Source organism: Ceratina calcarata, unplaced genomic scaffold, assembly GCF_001652005.2.
Source record: "Ceratina calcarata isolate Rehan_Ccalc_2016 unplaced genomic scaffold, ASM165200v1 scaffold35, whole genome shotgun sequence".
NCBI lineage: Eukaryota > Metazoa > Arthropoda > Insecta > Hymenoptera > Apidae > Ceratina > Ceratina calcarata.
This window is the reverse complement of record NW_017157933.1, coordinates 391,573-417,904: the sequence shown is the minus strand read 5'-3', so window position 1 is coordinate 417,904 and position 26,332 is coordinate 391,573. Positions and strand designations below refer to the sequence as shown.

The 26,332-nt window shown below is 42.1% G+C and overlaps 1 protein-coding gene and 1 long non-coding RNA gene across 2 annotated transcripts in view; both read right to left on the bottom strand.

Moving 5' to 3' along the window:
• LOC113464372 (uncharacterized) overlaps positions 1–15,991 on the bottom strand; it is a 43,181-nt gene extending 27,190 nt beyond the window's left edge. Inside the window, exons 1-2 of the long non-coding RNA XR_003389211.1 lie at positions 15,927–15,991; positions 15,192–15,284 (exon numbers count right to left, since the gene is read on the bottom strand). This is a non-coding gene — a long non-coding RNA (uncharacterized LOC113464372). The remainder of the gene's footprint in view (positions 1–15,191; positions 15,285–15,926) is intronic.
• An 8,994-nt stretch (positions 15,992–24,985) lies between these two features.
• Positions 24,986–26,332, bottom strand: part of Urm1 (Ubiquitin-related modifier 1) — a 7,295-nt gene continuing 5,948 nt past the window's right edge. The window contains exons 4-5 of the mRNA XM_018024959.2: positions 26,100–26,148; positions 24,986–25,249 (exon numbers count right to left, since the gene is read on the bottom strand). Of these exons, the coding sequence (XP_017880448.1) occupies positions 25,181–25,249; positions 26,100–26,148 (118 nt within the window). The 3' untranslated portion in view covers positions 24,986–25,180. The remainder of the gene's footprint in view (positions 25,250–26,099; positions 26,149–26,332) is intronic.

Below are 26,332 nucleotides of genomic sequence, written 5' to 3'. Positions count from 1 at the left end.
GCTCGATCGAAATAACATTAACAGAGTTCGAGTCCCTCCTAACCAGAATATCGAAGTAAATGTACGTACTAGGATGATATTAATGGCTATCTCGTACATCATACAGAGGAGGAGACTGGTATGTGTGGGACAGCAGAGAAAACTATGTTTTCATAGGTCCGCGAAAAGGAAATGCTTTTACCGTTCGTGCTCGTCCATCGTATTTCATCCCTGTCCTTCCCTCGTTCCTCCACTTAAATTGCCTCTCTTTTTCTCCATGCCATCGTCTCACATACAGAAGAGAGACAGAGAAGGGGCGCGAGGGCGAAAAAAGACAATCGAATCTCGGCGGTGGATGGTCGCCTTTCCAGGAATTTTTCAGGGTGGAACGATAAAAGAGTTATCCGTCGAATAATATTTTCCCACCCGGAACGAAGAAGGAAACTTACATTAACGTTATTCAATCGCGCGGTGCCTATATCCTACAAATCTTAGTGAGAACCTTACGTTCTTCTTCGATATGCCAAACTTTTGACGCGAAATCCCTCAAGGATCTGTGCATCTTGGAAAAGACAGCTCGTTTTATTTCTCCAACAAATGCAACCTGTTAACACAAGTTTCTCGCGAGAGATGTCAAAAAATTCGTTCGCAATTTTACGCGCAACCAGCTAAAAATATTTCGATTTAAAAGTCCCGATGGGGAACAAGAAATGGAACCGTGAGTTGCGAGAACTTGTAAGACCTCCCAGCGTTTATACATAGCCAGCGCAGCGCAGCGATGAGACCGAGAATTCTAAATCGAGCAATATACGAGAGAATCTAGACACGCCAGTTCCCTGTCCCTCGGTCTATCCGTGCTTTATACCGAATCGTGGAACACGTACACGTTCTTACGTCCCGCGCAAGCAGCAAAAGGCACAAAAGGATTTCCCTTATTTTCTACCCCAGTATCCCTACGGGATGTGTAGCCGGGTACGGAGCCAGCTTGCCGTGCCAGTGTCCTTCCAATTTCGTGCTTTGTACCTGGACGACGATGGAGACTCACGGGCGACCTGGCCTGGCCAAGCACCGTGCCCAATCGACGTGTACGGACGACAAAATAAGCGAGTACATAATACGCGGTATACTTGTCACAAAAATATAATATGCTTATGAAGCTGCTTAGCCTCTGAAGGTTGTATATTTGAGAAACGTGCAAGGATTAACTAACGTATCAAAATCGAATTACACGTACGCCTGAGATTTTTAATTAAATCTCAAATGCAGTTGTATCAAATATTTAGATTTAGATTTTAATCAATAATATAATTGGAAATTTCGTCAGATGTTAAAACAGTGACTTGCATATTCTGCTTGGAACTAAAAATCACTTCTAGACGTGAGTGTACACGCGAAAGTACAAAATAAGGACGGAGACGAGGGTGGATCGTGAGCGATTGTTTGAAAATGGCAGCGCCATCCTATCCAACCGATCGGAGGGGGGTGCCCGTGCCTATTACGACAGGGGTGCCGGAACGAAACTGGCTCGTTGCCAAATAAACTGAACCGGAAGGTGAGTATATATGTATAATGTCGAGCGCACACGCCGTTCCGCGAATGACACGCTCGTATATCAACCGGCCCGCGCTAGGTGCGAGCATTAAAATTAAATATTGCCGGCTTTTCGGATCAGGCATGCGTCGCTGGTGTCGTGATGTCAACATCAATAAAATGCCATATAATCATATGTAACTCATTAAATATCGAAGTTAGAAGAAAAACAACTTTTATTTGAAGCATTTCTCGACATTCTGAAGAAAAATAAGTTTTTCGAGATTTTTGAAGGGGTATTCTCAAGATTTCGCGAAATTTTCGTTTTTTGCCAATAACTCCCAAATCGTTGAACATATCAAGCTGGAATTGAGTGATATAATGTATCAAATTTATAATTTACGAGCAATCATATTAATAATCATAGGAGAAATGAGCAAGATTTTCAGTGCCTCTTGATTTCAATAAATTGGAATTTCATTAAATTTTAATAAACACTCATTGATTTTCCTCTTCCTCATCGAGACCGTACGGAATTATGTTCCTCTACCGTGCATATCTGTACGGCTACAACGTACTTACGCAAACGTTTTAATATCCATAATTTAATCACTGATCTTGGATGGTTACCTTTGTTTTCGAATTCCCGTGTTCCGACCGGCTGCGTCGCCTTTAAGTACGACCCCGCGCCCATGGAAATATGCAAAATTAACGAATCCCGTGGTAATTACAAATTAATTAGCCTCGCGCAGGAGCACGCAAAGAATCTGCTAAAATGCAGCTACACTCGACTCCGCGTTTCCTCTTTTAAGGGCCTGGAGAGAGCGCTCAGGAAACGGCTACTCCTGCCTTTCTATCAGCTTTACTACAACGCCCGGTAGCGCCTATAATCTTGGGGAAATAAGATTTTACTGGATACCCTTTATGAGGGGTGAAGATTGTCAAGAAAAAACATCTTGACGACATATTAAAAAGTTTATTTGCATACTAAATATGGCCACTTTGATTTTTGTGAGCTTAATTCATTTCATATTCAAATTTCATGCTTTTTTTCTGCATTAACAAACGTTTTCATAGTTACGTCAATTTTATGAAAAATAATAGACTGATTCAGTTATGATATTCAACATTTGTCATTTCCATAGACAATTTCTGTTTTAATGATCAAACCGGGTACGGAATGTGGAGCGTACAGCGTGGAAAGAATGACGGGAAATTAACGTGATTATCTGCGGAATGAGAGTAAAATCCGTCTCACGGTACGAAGTCAATGGGAGCTAACGAGCTTCTTTGGAGTCTTTGCTGGTCAACCGCCATGACAAACTCCCCACAGAACTTTTCTTGTGACCATATCTTTTCACGTACGACCTCTAATCCGACGATTCATTATGGACCGGACCACTTTCAGGGCCATCGTCTTCAGATTTATGACGCAGGTACTGTGGCTATTGGGGACTCCACTCTTTCGTCTTTCGTTATCGTGGCCATTAAGCCCGGGTGTTTCAGTTAGGCCGAAAATCATGGATGCGAACGGCACTCGATTCCCGAATGGTCATTCATCTGAGCAGTAACCGCGGTTAATGCAGATTAATTTCAGTAATCGGGCGAAAATTGGTCGTTTCTACGCGACAAAATGAACCGGTAAGGGTCACTTAGTCACCCGGCGCCATAAATCCGACGAAACTTGGGAAAGGAATTTTGTATTATACATCGCAGCAAAATTTCCGCCCGACTTTGTAAAAGATGCATGAAAGCTTTATGACTTTATTATTCCCTATGCGAAATTGGGAAAGTGAACTGGTTTCGAGAATAATGAAAAATGTAAACTACGAACTGACGTTTCCATATGATAATATCTTTTCCTGAAGAATTTAGTAAATGGAGATCCTAAGTAAAAATTAATTTCTCAGTTCGAAATCTACTTTTCATTAGAATCTTACTAGAGAAAATATGACGATTATAATAACTGATGATTGGAATGAAATTGAAAATTCTTAAAGTGCATAATTCACTTGAATTGTAGAAACGAAGTGTTAACTCGATCAAGATAGAGGCAAATTTGGATCACACCTAATACACGTGGAAACCGTAATTCGTAAATTCTGATCACAAGAGTATAAAACGCGAGCTCTGTTCCACGAACAACGGGAATTTATCGTCCAGCCGCGTTCAAGCCGTTCAATTCCATCCCGTCCGACGTCTCTATTTATGGTAAAACCTGTCGCGTACGTAACCGTCCCTTACGAACGGAGGAGAAGCTTCCGGCTACTTATATTTTATGTCTTTAAAAGCGTCTCGCAATCTCTCCCGGGAGAGAGAGGGACTTTTGTCGTGCGGACGGGGCGTCTCGTATTTTTAACAAAATCGCGCTCGAACACGAATACGTGCACGCTGCACACTTTGAGAAACGGCCGGAATATAACAGAGACGACACACGGAGAGAGAAGGTAAGAGGCGGTAGGGGAGAGGTATTACATGCGCTCGATGAATGTTGGATAGTAGAAGCGGGTTACGGACGGGAACAGAACGGAACGGAACGGAATAGGATAAGCGAACACGGGGAATACGATTGGACGACGATATCCAGTATGATTCCAGAATGGCCCTCTATTTCTCTCCCGACCCGACCATCCACCTCTTTGATAGTATATACGCGACCTGCATCGCCTTCCGATACCGTCCTGCGGATAGAAATAAGATTGGCCGGCGATGGAGGTGCCCAAGCGTACATAGGTACACGCGATTCAATCGCGAGCCGTGTATCCGTCAAAAACTTCGCTGAAATTCATCATCGGGCCCGCGCCCATCCGTGTTCGGCGTCCGAGCATTCGTGCTCAATTTTCCAATTGCCAGTCGAAATCCTACTATCTGATAATATTACCATAAATCCTGACTATCGTACAGGAGTGAGGAATTCAAATTAAAAAGGCCAAGTGGTGAATTATGTGTTACTATCTAAAAATAAACACGTTCTTCGTTCGACCTAAAACATTGCGGTATTTTAAATGGGAAAATAAATATACAATTTTTACAACAAATGTTAATTACATGTAAAATTTTTTCTTGAAAGAAATGTCAAAGAACTATGTCCTGTTGTAATGTAGATCCAAGTTTAAGAATAGAGAATACGTTAGGAATTATGTATGCGCGATTAGTCCGTAATGAAACAGTCATATTATAGCTCGCAATTATTTTCTGGCACGCTAAGCTGCGATACTTTATCGACGGTATTTTTCACCGTGTACCGTTGGGCTCGCGCAGCTGACGCTGACCCGCATAAAACGCGTTAAAGCAGTCCGGGTGAACTACCGTTGAAGCTAAATTAAAATCGAGTTTCCATTCGTTATTTCATGCTTATCATACGCACGCGCTCTGTTTTCAAAGGGAGGTATAATCGTTTTATCGGCGCGCTTCCTACAGGTCAGGCAACGATAAAGGCGAGAAACGAGCGAATCGTATTTTTCGAGGTAACGTCGTCCGAGATATTGCGACATGTACTTCCTAATGAAATCGTGAAGCAGGCGTGAACTTTCATGAAGAAGAACGGCTGAAGGTAAACGCCGGTAAATCAAACTCGTTAGAATGGATTCCGAGTACGAGATATCGCATTATTCTCGATCGAGTCATGCAGTGGAGAGTAATAGTAACGAGAATTTCGCGAATATCGAAAGAAAAATTTTAGAATCAGACCTCATTCTTGATCCGCCGATGAACTGCCGAGGAGAACACGTAAAGGCTCTTCGTCAATGTTGAAAATCGACCTGCGTCGTATCAGCCGTGATACCCCTAACGACGTTTCATCGAGGGAAAAAATTACGAAATCGACGCGCCATTTATCAAACATAACTAAGCAAGCGGACATAAAAATGAGCGTAGCATCGAATTATGTCGACGAACTGATCGCTCAAATATACTCGAGAAATCAATAAACGGTTAAAAGAAGATAAACTCTAATAAATCCAAGATAATTTGACAAATGTAAATAATTCGACAGAATATTTATTCGATTTTCTTTCCGAATCAGCAATAACCGAAAGCAGCGTTCAAAGATTTTTGTATTCGGTAAAACTACCGAAATTGGGTTTACCTGTTTCCAAATTAAGTGCAGTAATGTCTTGTAAAAGTGGCTAAACTCTGATTAATAAATGAATATTCCGATGAGAAGAATGTCTTACTACAATTTCATTACGATCTGCAGTGTCTTGTAGTTTAATAGAACCACCTTAAATAAGGATTTACATAAGTTCTCTTATGGAAAATCCGAAGCGAAACAATTCGGAAACCTTGTTTGGTTTCAAAGAAATTCCAGAAAATACGGAAGATCGCGGAGACGATACGTAATCTAATAACAAGTGGCGCAAAGTTTGCGTCAGGTCGCAGCTACCCAGCTTGCCACCGCCTTGCTACGATTTCCGTGGGAATAGCAAAGGGAAAATTCGAAGAAGCTAGCCGCCCTCGAATCTGGAACTTTCCTGCCAAGGTGGCCGGGTGTCGAGACACGGACAGTAAGCGATATAGATTATCAAAGTTCACACGTGGTGCAACTGTTAGCCGCAGAACCAGCAAGTTACAAAAAGTGACTTCAACTCCTATCGGTCTGTCCCGATTTGGCTTAATCCCACAGAAACGTGACACATTAATATACCACATAATCAGAACATTCAAATGTGTATCACAAAGAATTGATTGTAACATTTCTTTCAACGTTAATTTTCTCAGATCTTCATTTTCGAATGTAGAATTTGTGTTCCACATTTTGCATGGTTGTCGATGTACGATATTAACTGCATTCAACCACTTCAGCAGAAGAATGGTAAACAACTTGTGCAGATCTATCCACTTTCAGTGAACAATTCGATATAGTTCTATCTGCAGAAACCGGTACAAAAATCGCGAAACCGCTTGATCTACACACGGTTCCATCGGTCGTCCGTAATTGAGATTCCAATAAAGTCAATCGAGCAATTATTGACTATTATCCACCCCGACACCGTAATCGGTGTGCTCTCACGGAGTCAGTAAACACGCATCACGAATGTACTATTTATTGGCCCCGAATATTGCGCTGGTGCATAATTAACGGCGTTCTGTTCTACTTAAACATGCGGCAAGATATTTCTCGGCGAATCAGCAGCAAATGTCGCTTTAACAAACGAGTGAGGGTCGATACGATTTATCAGAATTCATCTCGAAGGAAGAAGCTAACTCGATTTCAGGGTGGGATAAAGGTCGGGGCCATCCGTAAGAACGGAAACGGATATGGGAGGATATCGCATAGTTTACACAGCGATAAAAATCCCCATAAAAGAACAGTAAATTTCCAGCCCTCCGTGCAACCAGAACGTCGGTGACTTTATAGGCGACGAAAAGAATGAGCGTAACGGCATACGAGTCTAGCGTTCGGAGCCATAGTACACTCGCAATTCGCACTGTTGTAGATACGTATGTATCCCTGGATATGTACCCTCCTGTTGGCCGTTAGTCATTCTCGATTTCAAATTCTCTCCAGTTCTTAGTTTGTAATCGGACGGTAGACAATGCGGTTTTTACGAGAAATCGTCCAATTACGCGGAAGGGGAACGAACTTTCGGCCGGAAAATGAAATTACGGTCTACGGGAGACGGAGAAAGAGACGAAGATATTATAATCGAAGAAGTTGCTTGAGCGGCTATCGATGGGTGTATTGTAAACTTCCTGCCCGGAAATAAACTAATTATAATAAAGGTAAATGCCCGGGAACGGTAAGGAGGCAAAATTAGATTATGCAAAACGGGGAAATCAAGCCGAAGAGAAAAGGTGGAAAGAGGAGGACAAATAACAATTGGCGGAGGACCGAGGACAAAGTATAATTGAAGAAGCTCTTGTTAGCATAGGAATGGTACTTTACCAATCTTTCGGATAGAGTGGCTTTAAACTTCTCTCTAAACTCCGAGGAGGAGTATTTCCTCTTCCGGGCGAAATTGGACGAAACCGCGAAACGGGCCACTTACGGCGTATATGTGCGCGTGTGAAATGGAATTACGGTAAAATAAATATCGGAAAAGAAAGATGAGGCGCCTCCATGTTGTTCGTGACGAGGCAAGCTTCCTCGAGTTCGAGCGGATATCACGAAAGAAAACACGCCAATTCTCTTTTAGCCTCGATCCGTGATGAATCGAATCATATTGGTTCGGCCATCAAGTTTCCTCGCGTATTTTTTCAAGGGAGATAAGTTTCACGCGCTAGAATAAGACTTTACCAGATGACGTCGGTGTTACCTGACCTCTTATTAAATTAAATGCCTACTTTCGTAGTCACGCTATACTATGAAAACGGTCTTTTAATTAATAATATCTGTATAAATTCAATACTACAAATTACGTTTATCTGCCTTGTGTAAACGCATGCTTTGTCATAAATCTAATAATAATTCTACAGGCAAAATAGTTAAAATCACAAGAGACAGAAAATGGAACCGTGCTGTATTTCATAATTTACTTGCGACACATTTTGCGATGATGTTCGATGTGACACAAGATTAATAATACAACCTTAAATTTATGGTAACATACTCGAGGATATCCCAAGGCAAGGCAAGAGATCCGGATGCTCTTTTTCATATGACGCTTAATATTCGAAGACGCTCGCGAAGTCCTACGAAGGAATTTTATTGGCGTCATGTTGCCAGAACGCGCCTACTTCGGAAATGTTCGAGAGAAGCATTCTCTATCGCGCATAGGCACCAGAGGATATTGGGTCACCGGACGAAGATCTCGTGGATATATGCCGATATACGGAGCAATATTTGATGAGAAAGAAAGTCTGGCCTGTTGGCAAACGGAGAAGCCAGCCCCGCGATACACGCGGGTACCTATGAAACTTTTCCAAGATTTCATCTTTATTTCTGTATTAGATTTCAACGACCCCTGCCCTCTACTCCGATCTCCTAGCCGTATGCCGCTCGCTGAATTTTGCATTCCAGTATAAACACCCTCGCCGTGCAAACGTGACACACGGGGGAAAGGGAAAGAAACGGAGGAATGTACACCGCTGGAGGAGGATAGGGCGAGGATATTTTGGTCCATTTCCGACGAATGGACACCCCCGATCTAATAAAGAAACTTGGAACCTTCAACGGACTCCCCCGACTCGCATTTTTCCCCCATCGACCATCTCCTTTTCCTTTCTCTCTCTCTCTCTCTCCCGCTCGCTCATTCTGTCATACATCTCTTGCAGGCGTTCTTTCAGTCGCTGCGGTACAACCTTGAAGAAGGAGCGCTAGCAAGAAGAAACAGCTTGCTGTATACGTATATGCTCGTGAAGCGTCGTTGGAAGGGATAAAAAAAGTCTCACAGCAGCGAAGGTGCACCATCTTGAGAGATCTCCCTATCGGGGCTCCAGCGTTTCGCATAGGGTGTCTACACGCGAAGCACTTTGCCGCGATCTGTCGTCGGAAATGGGGTGACTCCGGTGGATGGAGGCACGGAGAAAAGAAGTTCCCTACATTCGGCTCGAAACGACGCGAGAATCAGACACGAAATCAAGCCGCGTATTACTGATTCGAGATCGAACGAGATGATTGCGCTTGGATAAGATTCAGCTGAGCTTGTGGAACCCGTATTTTTACCGCTGTTCGTGTTAGTACGACCCGACATAAAAAAGATTTAAGTTTCAAATCTCGTATGTCGTCATTTATATTTTATAACCATCTATTTTATTTAATTGAAGTGTCAGTTATATTGTTTAATTACCTGATTAAAAAACATTTTATCTTTTTGATAATAAATCGTCGGTTGAGAAAAATAAAATTAAAGGGAAAGAACTTAATATGTACAATTGTATAGTTCGTAATTTGGTGGCAGACAAATTGTGAGAATTTCAATGCAGTACCGCGGCGTACGAGAAATGGAGAAATAAAGGAATAAAATCGTTGTGCTCGTCGCTTGCTTTCAACTACGTAACCGTCAGCATATACGAACACATATGTTGCTGACGATGACACACAACATCCGAATATTTAAGGCCAAGCATTAGACTGTGTTCTTGGCAAAAAGAAATGCGATAAATCTGTATTTCAGACGTGTACACAAAAATAAACAAACTTGAAAATACAGCGCTGCGTATATAATACATAACGTGAATGTGGAGGATTAAGAATGTACAAAAAATGATAAAGAACATTTAATACAGAATCCGATGTATAATAGCATTATTGTGAGACTTTCATCTGTTCGCATATGATTACTCTACTACTTTTTAAGTGAAAAGAAGCAGTAAGATCTCAAGACTAAAAGTTATTGAGCTTAACAAGGAACGAGAAAGGACCCCATACAAAGTTCGTATCGTCAGAGCTTGAACTAGATCGTACGATTCAGGAAGTCTGATGGAAGGACGTGCTTTAACCATAAATCGGTGCTCGATATAGAAACAAATATAAGGCCAATACTTTCGGATATTGCCGTGCCGAAGTGATTGATGGTCCGAGATATTCAATATCTGCGAAAGTTCGCAACGGCGAGCTCTGCCTGCCTCTGACGCCGGCACTCTCTTCTTCCACCATCCTCAACCTCGGCCCCCACCCCCTTTCTCCCCCATCTCCTCTCGGTTTCACTTTTTTCCCTTTCCTTTCTCGGCTCGTTTTTCTCCTTTTGCCACCGACGCCCCTAAACCCCGGGTATTCTCCTTATCCCGTACGCCTCCACGAAAATGCACGTCTCGAAGTCCCGAGGAGAACTTATCTCTCAAAATTCAGTAGCATTCGCGGCAGGATCTTCCTTAAAGGTCTGTGAAAACGGCAGGTGAGTGGAATCGCTGCTTAATCAGGTAATATCGAAGGTACGCGATCTTAATTGCCTGAATTGTAGTTTTTATCGTGTTAAAATATGCATAACGTGACCTGACGAATAAAAGGATTATGCAGTTAAATCATTCTTAAACGATCGTAAAGGCTAGTGAACCCGTTGAAAACGATAAGAAGTTCACGTTGGGGTTAAAATTTATGGAGATTTTCTTTCTCTCCAGGACGGTTTATTCTAAAATCGTTTCTTAAAAATGAAATATTTAAGTCTAAGTCTAAGTCTAAGTGATCATCTTCTGTCAAACGAGATACGGTAAAAAAAGAATAGTCCTGTATCGGAACTTTCCTTCCATCGGAGGACGAACTTTCCTTCTACCGAACGCAAAAAATCTGTGGTCGAAGCTTAGACTGAGGGTAAATCGAAAAGCAGGAACGAAAAGAAAAAAGCAGGAGGACGAAGTTGACCGATTCTACGTACCTCGAGGAAATTTTAGAACGGAAATCGTTTTTTCGACCAATCGTTGCGTTCTCCGTAGAGCTATTAAAACAGCTTCTGTTGCATTCGTGTTGGAAGCTCGGAGATGAAGAAAGTAAAGAAGAAAAAAAGTGAAAGAGGGATGAAAAATGAGAAACAGGCAAAAAACGAACGTTCGAGCGAAGGTGGATAGCCGGGATGACGTAACGGCCGAAAGGGATCTCTGGATCCCCTTACGATGATTGCGGTAGGCCGTAGGCTTTTCAGAGCAGCCCTTTTCCTCGAGTATCATCGTTTCCCTTGCTTCCCGCCCTCTTATCGCGCTTCCACGGTGCCCGTTTCGGCCGACGATGATGTCACGCTACCGGCTGTTCCGACGGAACCGCAGATAGGCCAGAAACTTTGCGGAATTTGATGCTATCTCCACGTTGCATGCCAAAACAGCCATATTAGCGTATATTGTAAAAATGGTTAAATTTTGACTAATAAATAAATGCAAACAAATCTTGGCATTTTTACTTTTTGTCCTGTTTAATTTTTACTTGGAATTAATTTTTGTCCTCATGGTTAAAACCGTACCAGTAAACATGAAGAAACAGCTTTAAAAAAAATAAACGAATAACGATCAATTAAAATTGCTATTGTAACAAAGAGGAGCACAACAGATGAACAACAGAGAACAAAGAGCAAGCGCAGGACGAGATCGAATTACCAAATCCACGGTGACGGTTGTTTCGAATTCATGATGCGTCAAATAACCACGCGACGAGATAACGCGTCGCGTTTTCTGCTGTTAATAGGAAACAGTGTCTGGCTGCCAGTCACTGTCTCGAGGACCGATCGAACAACCGTAATACGAATTTCCTTTGCCGCGACATGATCGAATCTGCTTATTCTCGCGAATGGAATAATGTAACGCCGGCGGAGCGTGGCCTCTCGCAGAAACGGAATATTGCGAAGCTGTTGAATTCGAACAGTACACTTCGCGATTCACACTCGGCCATCCTCTCCGTACATAACTACGTGCGTGTATGCGCGTAACGAATACACGTATGGTTGTCTATCCATCCGACCTGGCGCGGTCGCGCCGTGTGTCCGAAACTTGGAACGAGTTTCCGCTCGAAATGGCCTTGGGGGATGCTTTCCAGTAGCTCGTTTGCCACGATATTATACGAGAGGCAGAGGGTAGCGACCAATAAGACAGGTGACGATCGTAACTTCTGCTTTCCGTCGATCTCCTACTCCCTCATCGTCCCCCTAACCGTTGAAGCTTAACGCTTGAGCTTCAAACAATATTGATTCTCCTAATGAACGAATTAATTAATTCCCGAAAACTTGTTCGATCGGCCTGGATAAGCTGCGCACCTCGATAGTTTCTTAAAATCTACCCTCCTAGTCGTCCAACGTTCAACAGAGCCAACGATTAGCGAACGAAGCACAGGGAGGAAGTCGTTAACTCGAGTATGTACCTACTCGAATCGATTGGAGAGCACCGTAGAAAATTGGAGGGAAATGAAAATTGAACCGATACGTACGATCGACTAGGGGCGACACTCTGTTACCTCGCTGAAAGACGTTCTCGTAAAACGTTAACTTTCTACGCTGGTCGAAATATATTCCAGACAACGAAATTAGGGGACCGAATGTTTGACCTTTTTTCATTAATAAGGCAGATACTGTTTCAAGTATTCTCCATCCTTTCGTCAACGAATTTAAAAGAAAGTATATAAGATGTAGGATAGATGGTATACGTACGGCCATTCAGTCATTGCTGAAATTTCATTGAATTCTCCGTGCTATCGAACCACACGTATGTATTGACTTTTGATTCGCTTAAGTCGATAGTGGGCCAGGAATTAACGTAATACGCTAGAACAAAGATCGATCCCGCTCTGTAGCCGACCATAATTTTGGTCTACAAAGTATATGTATCGGCGGTAAACTATGGTAACTGTAGCCTAAGGTTAATCGTGTTGGTTCTATCGAGACGATCGGCGCTACGGGACGAGACCGCGTCGTGTAATTTCCATCGTTAACTAGCGGCTCGTTTTTCGTTATTAGAAAACTACGATCCGAGTTACCTGTTCGGAGGTAACAGGTTGTTTTAATGCAACCGCAACGTCGAAACAAGAGGGGCCAGGCATAACTGATCGCAGGGTATATCTATCGGGTCCGCCGCACTGGTCGAAGGGGTTCGCTGTTGGTTATCGTTGCCCGAAACCAGAGTAGGTGTTGTTCTACATCGGGCCGACGGTATACCGACCAGCTGTTAACCGAATGTATTGCGATCAATTTGTGAACATTCGAGATAAACGAGCTGAGCAAAGAGGTTGTTAACGTTCACGCGAAATGCTATCGATTGCTGGATCGTTCCCATATGATTTGTTATACTTTATACTTGATTGAACGCTTCGCGTTTCATTTGATCGCGAGCATCAATCGAGGCGCGGAGAGGCAAAAAATAGCACGTATATAGCACGTTGATATAGAATCGTACAAGCTGTGCATTCGAACTGGTAAAGTAACTGCTGCTAATAACGATTAACGAAATTTAATTATATAATATTAATACATATGAATGCGTGATATGAACAACGTTATATCTCTCCAAATAATTGCTGACAAACTGATAAAATAAAGAGCTCAAAGCGCGGAAGTAAATATACTGACAAGGGGTAGTAGAATAGGGCGGAAATGAGAAGAAAATTAAGAGCTAAAGTTGGATGGCAAAGAAGGAAGGTAACGTTTGAGGTGTACCGCAGTTCGAACCTTCCTGTTATCGAAGATACACACGCTCTATAAGCCCGATACCTCTACCACCTTCTCATCTGCCGATCCGGGGTAGTAACCTAGCAACACCCTCGATACCACTTAGACCTGTTCGTCTAACACCTTGCGTTTCAATTCACCTTATCTTTGCTATCTATCTCGCGCCTTACGTTCTAAACCATCTAGAATTCGGCTAAGAACTTTCTTATAAGTAGAGTAAAAGGCGTCCGGATTATCTTACGGATACGAACGCTTTGAGGTGTAATTCTCTGTTCCTGACTCGAAATTAAGTTAATTAATTTGAATATTTGGACAAACATAATCGATAACTGGATCTTATCCGGTGTTCAAGAATTAAAAGGCGAATGAATACCGTAATATGAGATATATTTATTGCATCTATCTTCGATTGGGAAACGTTTAATTGAAACGTCGAGGATATGTTCTGTCGATGCTCTCGCAACTTTCGAACTCGAAACTTCGAACACTTCCCACGTACCTATCCCGTGTAAGTACCGGGAGGAATTCACAAGAAGTTGTAGTTGTTCGTAAGCTATTGAAATTTACGAACTAAAAGGTTTCTTGCCACGCGTTTCTAGTAAACTCTCAAAGAAGACGTACCTGGAAACCGTAGCCCCGAAGGAGCAAGTGAACTTCATAAACTATCGCTTTCCACAATGTATTTTACTTATCGGGAAATCTAGTTAAAGGCGTACTTTGACTGATAACAAATTTGGAATCGCCAAAAATGTTTGACACTAACATCTGCATTGTTTGGATAAAATAAAGTAAATCATAGAAGGAGGAACAGCTCATATAGACAATAACGAGAATACAATCAGAGAAGTATGTAAAAGAAAGCATTGGAAGAAGTGATGTAAAGTATCGTAAAAAAGATCACAAAAAAGGCTAATGCAACGGACAGTTTGCAATGTAAATTATAATGAACTTCGTTGTTTATTATAATTAGGTAGCCAGGGTAGCTTTACACGGTCCTCTGGCACCAAGCCTGACGATAGAATTATTTTTCGATTCACGCCATTCTGTTCACTCTTAACCTGCCCTCTAATCACCCTCTTTATTCCACGCGATCTCGGCACGTGTACGAAACAAGTTCAAGTTACTACTAACGATAGCCTTATTTCGAACTTAACAATAAGAAAAATTTGTGGCCGAGTTCGCGGAAATTTGTAAGAGTTTTCTTAAGCAAACAACTGCGGAAGCCAAGCAAATACAGGAGAAAGTTTTCGCCGTGCACAGTTGTGTGTATATGTATGTACCTCAGAATTAGTGGAATAAGAAAGAATTGTGAAATAAAAATTCTGAAATTCGTTCCTATTAATTTATTAATCAGAATTTAATTTAATTACATTAATCGTCCATAGTTACTGGGGTGATTTTAAAACGAGTGACCACTGACTTATAGTAGCCACATCCAAGATTGTCGAAACGAGCTAAAACTGGCCAAATGGGCCGAAATAGTACCAATAGGGGCGAAATAGTATCAGTAGGGCCGTAAGTTTTTATAACAATTGAGTTTCAGTGGTGCTTTTTAATTATGACTCAAGTTGAATGAAACCGCGTTCAACTACTACCTTCGAAATAACAAATAATCATGGCACGAAACTTTCATAACTCTTGCATTATTTGTAACACACATACCTGGGAAGCACAAGCACGAGAAACCTGTTGCTTGTTGTAAGACGATCAAAGCCGGCGTTAAGGTGAAGAGTCCCCACGGATGGTAAGATCTTTCTGTAATCACGGTTCACCACATTCCATCATATATACGTAACCACGACAACGACACTTTTACGAAAACGAAATAATACTTGCGGCTGAAATCCGATCTCGTGGAGAGAAACACGACGCGAATGCGTAATACGTAACAAAATTTTTGAACAGAAGTTGTGCCAATTTGCCTTCTGTGTATACATGCATAATTATAATTCACTTCGTATGTGTATCGATATTCGATCGCAACGATAATTGATTACAATTACGCCGTCTGGTCGATTTATAGTCGAAAATTGCTGTTTAAATTTGCAAGAAGATATGAAATGCACGTGTACCTCTCTAATGTCTGCAAGAATGAAATGAATATTTATAAATAGTCTTGTTTACATAAACTCCGGTAAAAATGTTAACATTAATATTAACGAGCGGCCTACCGTGCATTGTTATTCGACCGCGCTTAAAAATTGCCATGTATATCTCGAAACTTCCTGTAAAGTGGAACTTTCAAAAGAATAATTCAACAACGAGCGTGACGAGTTATGTAATAACGCATTTATGCGGGAATGAAATGGAACCCCGCCTCGGTTGGATCGCGGAAAATTTTCAACAGACAAAACGAGGCGGTTCGCATTAGGCGCACGGCAGGTAATAGGTACGTACCATGACAATTTAAAGGGGGCACGATTTCAAACGAACCTGGCACGTTAATTAAACTTAAACTTAACTTGCTGCCCGGAACGTACAGCTGCCAAAAGTATTACCAGAACTCTGACTGCGCAATCTAAATGTGCATACAAGGGAACGCGGACGGAAATAACATATTGGTCCCATACCCACGCACGTACACATGTATAACGTGCAGGCACGTACACTGCATGTGTATAACTCACGTAATATGCACAATATTCTAGTCCTATAATAGTACCAAAGATACCCATCAACAATAATAACATGCTCACCCTATATGCATATTCATATGCATATACATACAATTTAGATAATTTACATCAATGTATGCGTATTTGTTACAAGAGCAGATGATAATTTGAACGTACATATCTAAACTTCAATCCAAATCATTTTTATTACCAGCAATATTTGTTTTTGATTAATACAATTAAATTCATTTCTTAAATATATGTTCATCGAATGCCATAAGCAACTAATAGTTTAAGCGTATACATATACATACGTAAGTCTGTATACGTTCACGCGCACAGGGCGTGCATCACGCATTATACATATGTACATAGGTAGCGAGCACTTGAGTTATAAGATTGCCATGGACACTTGCCAGGGTAATATCAAACTTCAAGGCTCCACCCTAGAGCCACCCATGCGTCCGACGGCCGCGTCTATGCGTGCACGTGTTGTATAAGCACATGCACGTACCAGACACGCACGTCGATTGCAATGGTAAGCTTCGTTATCACGCACGCCCACGTGTGAGCCTCTGGTGCGCTGCCGTAACCCCTTTATGTTCCCCAACTCCATCTCCACCCTCTCTTGACTCCCTTGTCGGGAGACTCGACTATCCTAATTAGGTGTATGCTACTGATGATGACACGAATTAATGATCGTCATTATAGGCAAATAATACTTCATATAATGCCACTTCCGCCGGAGAACGACAAACCTTATTCGTTTAACGATATTACTTTTGTTAAAGTAATCAACTCATAGAAAAATTTGCATTCAACCAATTTCTTTATCGAGTCAGACCTTCACACGGAGAGTTTGATTTCGTATAATTCTTAAGTAGTCACCTCACGAAGGATACCATCCCCGGCAGTAAAGCGTAAATGAGATTGGAAAGAAGAAAAGGGCCGCCCAAGGAAATGCGTGATTACGATAATTCAATCGAGGATCTTCGTCGTGCTGTCGCATCGACAACCGGGCAGGGAAAACCTTGCTGTCGAACAGGGGAGAGTCTTAAAGGATAGTTTGCTTATTCCGGTCACAATGTGAGTCACCGTCGACTCCGTTCATCCCTTCCCCGACGCTGCAACCATCGACGCACTGACGCTAATGCATATTCAATTACACCCATGCCCGGAATATCCAGAACGACGTCCGGGCCGTTCCCTCGGAGACCTCACCTTCACATCTTTGTCTCCGAGATGACTTTTCGAATTCTCTAACGCTTTTAATATCCCATAGCTTTAGCCGAGAACGAGAACGTTTGGTTCTTTTTTGAGAATTTATGACAAATGAAACGAACGTATTTGCCAGACTAGGCGGTAACGGTACGGTGTTCTAAATTACGTTAAGGAACACGTATTTATTGGTTCATCGATAAAACGGAATTTCTCCCGGCATTTTCCATTTTATTATTATTCTGCTCGTATTTACGATTCCTCAAGCTTTTACCGTGAACACAAAAGATTCCATCGCAATTTTTGAATAGTATTACGTCCATAGGGTGGATGATCGATTTCACCGAGCTGGATAAAACCTTTTCTCAGCATATATTCTTTCACACGTACGTGCGTATACCTACGGCCCGGCTGCTTATACGCGACTCCGACTCCTTAATATTTCCCGGCACTTCCGCGGCGAGCCATATGAATTCCGTGCGAGCTTCGATTCAAACGAATAATAAGTTTCTATTCCGGCTTGTTCTATGAAATTCCATGCTCGTGTTTTCACAGCGCGTCTATACGGTCTCGTTTCACATTTCGTCATTTGACGTATTTTTCCACCACTTTATATTTCCACGGTTGGGTTACTTTGAGGGGCTAAGTCCATTTTTCTCTCAGCGATTGGACGTTCTGCGCGGGGATTTTGTTCATCTATACCTGTTCCATCGATCTACAACAGCAACGTGTGTCTATGTTGTGATCAAGCTCTTATAAAGCATGTACTATATTCTGACATAATTTCGTCCATTATTTCTACTTCTGCGATGTGGTATTACGAAGCCGAAATACAAATAGCACGGGTAGATAAATAAGAATCGCAATAAAGTTGCGAAATGGAGGCGTAGGGCCGTTAACGTTGACGTAGTTACATCGTTAAACCGTAACTCGTGCCAAAGTCCTGCACCAACAATTGCGCTCGTCGAATGCGATCATTAATATCCTACATTTCACAATAAAACGGATCTCCTATCTGGTACTACGTAATTAAAACGAACATTTCCACTGTGTTTTCCTGGCTTGTACATAAGTAAAACATTTCTGTGGTAAGTAATATGTAGGTAATTCGATTTTGGAGATACATCTAAAACGACAGGGAAAGGATCAGGGGTTAAGAAGTTACGAAGTCGATTTTATCGAGGATACTTAAGATGACGATCAATTCATTTGCTATCGCGTGTCCATAAGACATTCGAAAATTAAATGTAACTATATCTAAATGGAGAATCATCGCTGATCCCCGTTACGTTAAGAGCGGCTTGATCCTTCAGCGGTACCTCCATCTCACCCCGAAGAAAGCCGACCCTTCCTTCTCCCTCGGATTGTTTCTCCGGTGGCTGGGTTATGTGCTTTAGGATAACGTTCCACGATCACGCGATGACTCTCCACCTTTTAACCCCGTAGCTAAGTACGTTTTAGTTACTCCCTCGGTGAAAGCTACCCTTCCCTCTTCGGCCCTCTCACCCTTTCTCTGTCTCCATTCCTCTTTGCCGCCTAATACCCTCGGCTCGTACATCTTCATTCGCTCTGGTGTTTCTTAAACACTCAGATTTTATCACCAGGCGTAACGTGTTTCGCTCGACAGAACATCATTCGTGAAACGTCGGTCTTGCGTTAAACGAGAAACATTTTGTTATTAACGAACACGCCACGGCGAATCGCCGAATTTCGTGTTACGTTCCGGTAGAATTAATTGTTTCCAGAAGTGTAATTCCATTCATCGTAAACTCAAGATAAAAGTATGGACCGTAGAAGATCGCGCGAACGTTTCTATATAGTATAAAGAAGATAAATGAGTATAGTAATTCTGGAAATATTGTTTTATAATTATAATTATTGAAGAAATTTTCGACTAGTTTGTAAGTATAACCGAGAAGAAAGTAAAAAATTGTATCAAGCACGTATATTTAAAAATCATCTACAATGTAGTTCGTCCGACAATTATTATTGATTCCGTTAAAAAGTAATTTTCATGTAACTCTTGGTGGTTAAAATTATTATCTAAAACCGCGTTGTCACGCTTTCATCTCTCCGGAGAATAGAGTAACGTCTACAATATTCAAGCCAGCCGATATCTTTGACCTATAAATTATAATATGTAAATCGCGAGAGAGCAGAAACGCGGAAGGGTCGGCGCGCATCCGCGGGGGTAGATAGGTGGTCTGGCAATTACAGAGGCTTACTGCACATACAAATTGCTAGATACTCTCGCCCTGTCTCTTTCTCTCTCCGTCCCTCGTAGCCTGTTTCTCTTTGGTATCGTTTACTATCCCTACTGTTCCTCGATAGGAACGAAACAACCCCGCAGCAGAACCGACGCAAGAGACGCAATTATATGAAAGCAGCCACTAGAAGGGTATTACCAAGGTAAGAAGTCAGCTTGATGGCTTTACTCGTAACTTGGTTTTTCACTCCTATTCCTCTTCTCCTAATTCTCTTCTCCATAAACCACTGTAGAGAGTCTTTACCACTATAGAACCTCGCTACTTCGTCTTCCCCATAAACTTCTGTTGGGAAAGCGTTTTAACACGACACATCGGTAAACACCGCGCGTTTCCTTTCGCATGCAAAGTAAGAAGATTTACATTGGAATGTTACTTACTTAACAACTTCGGATCTACAAAACGCGATAACTGAACTTTTTATTGTCCAAGCTTTATGTGCTCAGTACGAAGTTAATAAATCAAAAATGACGTGGACAAAACTTCGTTGAAATTCGGGTCAGGTCCTCGGTCAGGTCCCTGTCTTCGTTCTCTTGACTACGTACAAAGCGAGACGAAACGTAAGTGGAGGAGGAACGAACGACGCAACGAACGAGGAGACAGAGCGACAGAGGATGAGGAAGAGCAGGGGAGGTGGGTAGATGCCGGACAAATTATCCACCTTCCTCTCCCTTCCTCCCTTCTCAGCTTTCCAAACCATCCAGCTATCCAGCCATCCAGCAAGACTCCCTTCCCGAGAATCCCACGCCCTAATAGCTGCCTATGGGGACGAGATGGGACTCCCGATGGACTGGACGAAATCTCGTGCATTGTACAATCCAACCTCTCGCCCCTCTGGCCACCTCTCTTCGCTCTACCTTCCCTCTTATTCCGCGCGATTCCAAGAGTAGGGGAGAGTATATTCCTTCCAATTTGCCAGGGTTGTGCATTCGACGGGAGATCGAAAGATATTGGTCGAAAGATTTCTTTTTCTTCTTCTCCTCTCGCTTCTACTCCCTTCGTCGTCGCGCCGTCCGTCGTTCACCTCTATTCTACTTTTCTTTCCGCGTCAATGAACATCGTTCGATTCTTCATGGCCATAGACACAGGTGAATTGTTATTACCGTCTTTTTAGCGGCGAAGTCTTTTTACCGACTTTTCGGCGGGCATTGGTAAACACAATGCTCTTAATGAACCGAGCGGTTTCCTTAATTCCTGACAAAGTTCACTTTCAAAAGAACATTCGCGATGCGAATCCAGAATCGCCGGTCGTGGATGCTATTGTTGGAAACAGGGACGCGAACTTATTGAGTTCAACGAAAAGAAATCTTCCTCGTTTTGAAATTAAACGGGAAATGCTTGCCGTTTTATATAAAAGAAGAACGTTCATATACAATACGTTTCATGACTCTATTTGATAATTTCGGTCCAGCAAATTGTACAATAGCATCCTATGAAACAATCTTTTAATTACAATTTAAATCTCAATTCTCCGACGATTCAGTTTATATCCTCAATTGAAATTAAATGTATTCGTAGTTGGGTAATGAAATTTTCGCTCAGGGGTAATAACACTCGGGCGGTAAAAGTCATGTATCTGAGAGAAGCTGTGAGCGGTATACTGGCGGAGCACGAACGTATCAAGAAAAATACAGAGAATGGAGAGGCAGCGGTGTAAGAACGAAACTCCGCCGATGAAGCCAGGGAAATACAACGCGGACGGGGGGCGATTGTAGAGCGAAGGCAACAAGAGGGATCATTTGAGGAAGATGTAACACGAGACCGTCTACTCGCTACGGCTCATAAAACTGCGCGTTTTATGCTGATGGCCCACGTCTCGGAGACATTGGCACGAAGAAAAGGAGGGGAGTACACGGAAAAGGAGCGAAGAATAGGAATACACGGACCGGCGGCGGTCTCTGCTCTCGTACCGTCGATGAGGGGTGGCCAAGGAAGCGCGACCGGCCAAGTGAAAAAACGATGTAGGCCGATGAGACTCGTTTCTCTTGAGATAACTTTGGCATCGGAGCCAAATGCAAACGGCAGGTGTTATCACGTATAAGAGCGGAAGGAAAATAGAACGAATCTAGATTCGAACTGTCGGCGATCCATTGCTCCCATCGGTGCTCCCTGCCTGCGTATTATTTGCTGGAACCAATCGGGAGCAAAATACGAGTCTACGTGCTGTTCGATGGACCATCGTTTGCCTGACAATGAGCTTGTGATTTTTAAATTCCTTCGAGAATCCCTCCCTAACGCTGTTACGTCAGATTATACGCGATCGTTGATTACTTATACGTGATTTGTCCTGAAATCGATAACAGATTCGCTGTTAGGCAAGTCATCAAAATCTGGTGAAATATTACGACAGGAAAGAGGTCGTACTGCGAACAAATGCATCGGTATTTCACATGGTGTGCTTTTCGCGAACGACATAATCACGGAGCGAGATTAATCGCCTTAACAAGCTGAAACGGAGGCTTTAAAAAGTCCCGTAAAACCGCGCAGTCATCTCGTGGCCGACACTTAACGCATTACCGTTCTTATTTTGCAACGTTTATTCCCGGCAAAAGGAACAGGATTTTGTCGGCTTTATTTCGGACAACGTTAATTGCGATGTACCAGCACGTGCGGAGAAGGCATCGAAATACAAAAAACAGAGCACTCGTGTTTCTAGCCAGGGGTGGAAAGAAATTAAGTGGATTAGTACCCTAATGGCGAGGCAGCGGTAAACTGAAATAAATATGGTGCTCACGAGGAAACAGGTTGAATGTAATTATGGAACTAAGCACTTAGTAATTTCCGACAAGAGGAAAGATATTAAACGCGCACGCGTAAATCCATGTAGAAAACAAATTAAAGATAAAGCGAAATTAGGCGAGCGAAGTTAAAAGCTCATCGAGTAGATTTTGTTACAAAAACCAGTACAATTACTTCGTCCAGGACAATCATTTCTTATGCGTCTCGTGGATACAAATATTGAATACGATCGTCGGGAGAAACAAATTCGTAGTAGAGGAGGGAAATGAGCAGAAGGAGACGCGAAACGAAGAAGGACACAAGGAAATGGGGGCGAGCCGTTAAAAGTTGAAGACGCGTTTGCACGGAACTGTTTCATTGTAATAGCCAAAGTTCTCGGTCGCTTCGTTCGCTCCGGCCTTTATTATTTTATACTCCGCGGCATCGCGGCACACGGAGATAACAGAAATTATACTTACGTTTCAAAGTGAAACAACCGTTAGCGGGCGACGCGAAACTTTAATTCGCGACGATACCGTCCCGCTCGATTTCATCTTCGCGAGCATCCGGCCTCCCTTGGCCGCCAGAGCCTAATTCCGAAGGGATTCATGTTCCACCCCTAATTTCTTCCAACGGTTAGGGAGATACGAAATTACCACCGCGTAACCCATAACCTGGCAGCGAGAAATTTGGAAAATTTCGAAATACGGCCTGGCCGACATTCAGGAAATTATATCGCTAATGAGACCGGCCGCAAAGGAATACGTTCAGCCTTACGTCTCGCCAGTAATTACGTCTTGGACCCTTTCAAAACCTCAAGACTCGTTAAGGTAATACCATTCGGGTCGCTAAATTGTTGTCCTCAATTCATTCTATTCTTAAAATATCGTGCGAACTATGATATTCGCAAACCAATTTATGGAATACACAAATCTGAAGAAATAACAAAAAGGAGTTTGTCTATTCTTCTTTCGCTAACTTTGCTCTTATTATTGACACAAGTTCCTTCTTTACAATCGCAAATTAACTCTATCGAACGGAATTCTAACGTTTCTACGACATGACTAGTTATAAATGCGAATACTAGGTACAATGCTCCTGCGACATAACGCACGAGTGCTTTCGACACACGTGTTACAGACCGAGCCACGAGATACAGTACGGCACAAACGTATATAATATAGTGGATCTGCGTTCTCTGTAATGTAATCATGGCTGACACAATTAATCACTGGACCATCCAACCCTGCCGAATCATTAACGATCGGGACACTTGGTTTCACAGGGGGATGCGTTTCGCATCTCTCCACGGCTGAAAATGCATTGTATTCGTGCACGAAATACAGATGCATGTGCGAAGACACAAACGACACACGAATGCACTTACGCATCCGTTCCATCGTCGAAAAAAAGGAAACCGAAATGTTTGGGAAAATGCAAGCAGAGATTAATGCATTCGAATTCAAAGGGAATGTTCTTTCATGATTTATTGAGCCATATTAAAAATAATGAGCCTCCGTACATATTAGATTAATTACACTTTTCATGTATATTTTGTAAATTAATTAAGAATTTGGTTGCTTTTTAAGGCATTTGCTTCCTTGCTGGCAATTCGCGTTTAACTGTTTCGAAATTTGTGAACCGTAACCAGGAGATCGCTTGAAAGGTGTTCGTTACACGGTTTTCATCACGAATCTCCTGGCGCAACACAGGTCCGAGATTAATTGGCCGCGTTATTTCTCGTTAGTCTATTGTATGATAAAGCGACTCACTCGTCGGCCTCTATCATTGGCAGATTGGTTCCGATATCACGAAAATCTACATAGTTCGGAGATGCGTCGTTGTGCACACAGATTATGTGGAACAGAGAGAACGCAGGGCACGGCGCGATGCTGGAAGCGCGGTCCGATCGATGAGGAAAAGGGGGAATCGCAGACATCGCGGCAGCGAACAGCCAGAGTTGATTAACTTCAGTTGATCGAGCAAGTTGAAAAACCTTCGATACGATCTTTATCGTGTACTATAAAGAACTACGATCCGGTAATTAATTATACAGAAGAGGAAGTTCACGGAAGTTTTCTCATTTTTTCTGTGAAAAGATTTCTTCCCTTCCAATGTTCCGTCCGTCTCCCTTTCTTGTTCCACTCCACCGTCCCCTTCTCACTCTCTATGAAGTTGGAGCACGATCGTTATTTTTAATAGAGCCTCTCAGCAACCAACAACTAGACCTCGGCACACGCACCGAAATTAATTTTCTGCTGTAGCTACTTACATACAGTTCGGTCCTGTTGCTCTTCTCACTGACTCGCGATGTTTCAAGAAGAGAATATTAGACAGATAACATTTTATATTTTGTTTTCTTTGCGAAATTACGCTTCAGCCGTCACGAACTCCTTCGACTTTTATTCCTTTATCTTTATTTTCTCATTCTTCGAGATTAATTGTAAAGTAATGAGGACGGAGCTGTATACGAGCGCGAAAATCATGACAGTTAAGTACCGACGCAGACAAACAGTGTCTCCGTCAGTGGAAACCGGATATAGCACATTGATTATATAGCGAGAAAAAGATGGAAAGCGAAGGAGAAGATAGCAATAATAAGGGATCCTTGGAGAACAGCCAAAATGTCAGCCACACTATAGTCGTTACGTGGAACATCCTAAACCCAGACGAACGTCGTAGGTGTGAATGAGCATTTTATTTTTCGACTTTGTACATATGTATATACATCGATTCCATACAAATAAATATTTCAAATATTTTCATCTCCTTTCGTACACCTCCATTTTACATCACATTACCATTCCTTTGGTTGATCATTCCTATCGCAGCGTCCTTATCCCCCGTGCAAGGTGGATATGAACGTTATTACGTCACCAGATTTTATTTTATAATCGCCTTCACCCTGAAAATTTTTACGAGCTCACAAATTGCCGCACTTTCGCAATTTCAAGCAACAAGACAGGGAAACAAGATGTGTGCCAAAAATACGAAATGACAAATGACAGTGGATATAATGTCAGGGCACTAAGAAGAGAAAAAGGAGCTCGTGATAGAATAGAAGCATATGAAACTTCAGGAAATGTTGGTATTATCATAATAACGGCTGAAGCCATCATCTTTTCTGCGTCTACTTTCTGAAACCACCATAGGCGCAACCCGCTACGCTACTCCAAGCTCTTTTCTCTCCTCAAGAGTGCTTCAGAAACTGGAGCCTAATAGCTCTCGCGTTTTGTACATTCACAAATTTGAAATGATAATTCTCCCGTGGGTGTGGCAAACCTTCAGATCATTTGCACCCTTTCACCGACGTCTTATTTTCCATCCCTTAGACTTGCGTTCTACCAACCACACCGTAGCTCGATTGTGAGCCCCGCAAAAAACTCACGACGAAATACTTTCTCTGGACGTTTGTCAAACGTCTCGAGCAAATGCCTTTCCACCCCACGATTGAAAACAACTGTACTCCCACCACGTTATGAACTCTTACGATTCATCATTCGACTGCGATTTTTTTATGAAAAATTAAATATCTGCAAATATCGTTTAAAGGAAGAAATTCAAAATCATAAAATGCTGTAATGCGTACTTTAAATTAAATGTATTGTATATTTTGCACATCGTACGTACTGTGTAATTGTTTTAGACGTTTAAATATTCCATGTTAAACATAAAAATTCGTAATTCATGCAACATGTAAGGGAGCCAAGAAATGAAAATTTTAAATCGTAAGATATGAATAATTTTACACGTACCAGTAGTTCCCAATCAGTGTTATTTACTAAAACCAAAATTCCTGGCCGCCTGTCGAAACGAAACAATACATGTTATCTTATAATTAATTATCGGTTTAAGGATGTATTGGCTATATAGTCAATCCCAAAAGTTTATCTACCTTAGAAAAATACATTTCCTATAATTAAAAAGAAATCAGACGTCGGAAGAATAATGCTAATAATAAATAACTACGTGCTAAAAAGTATAGAAG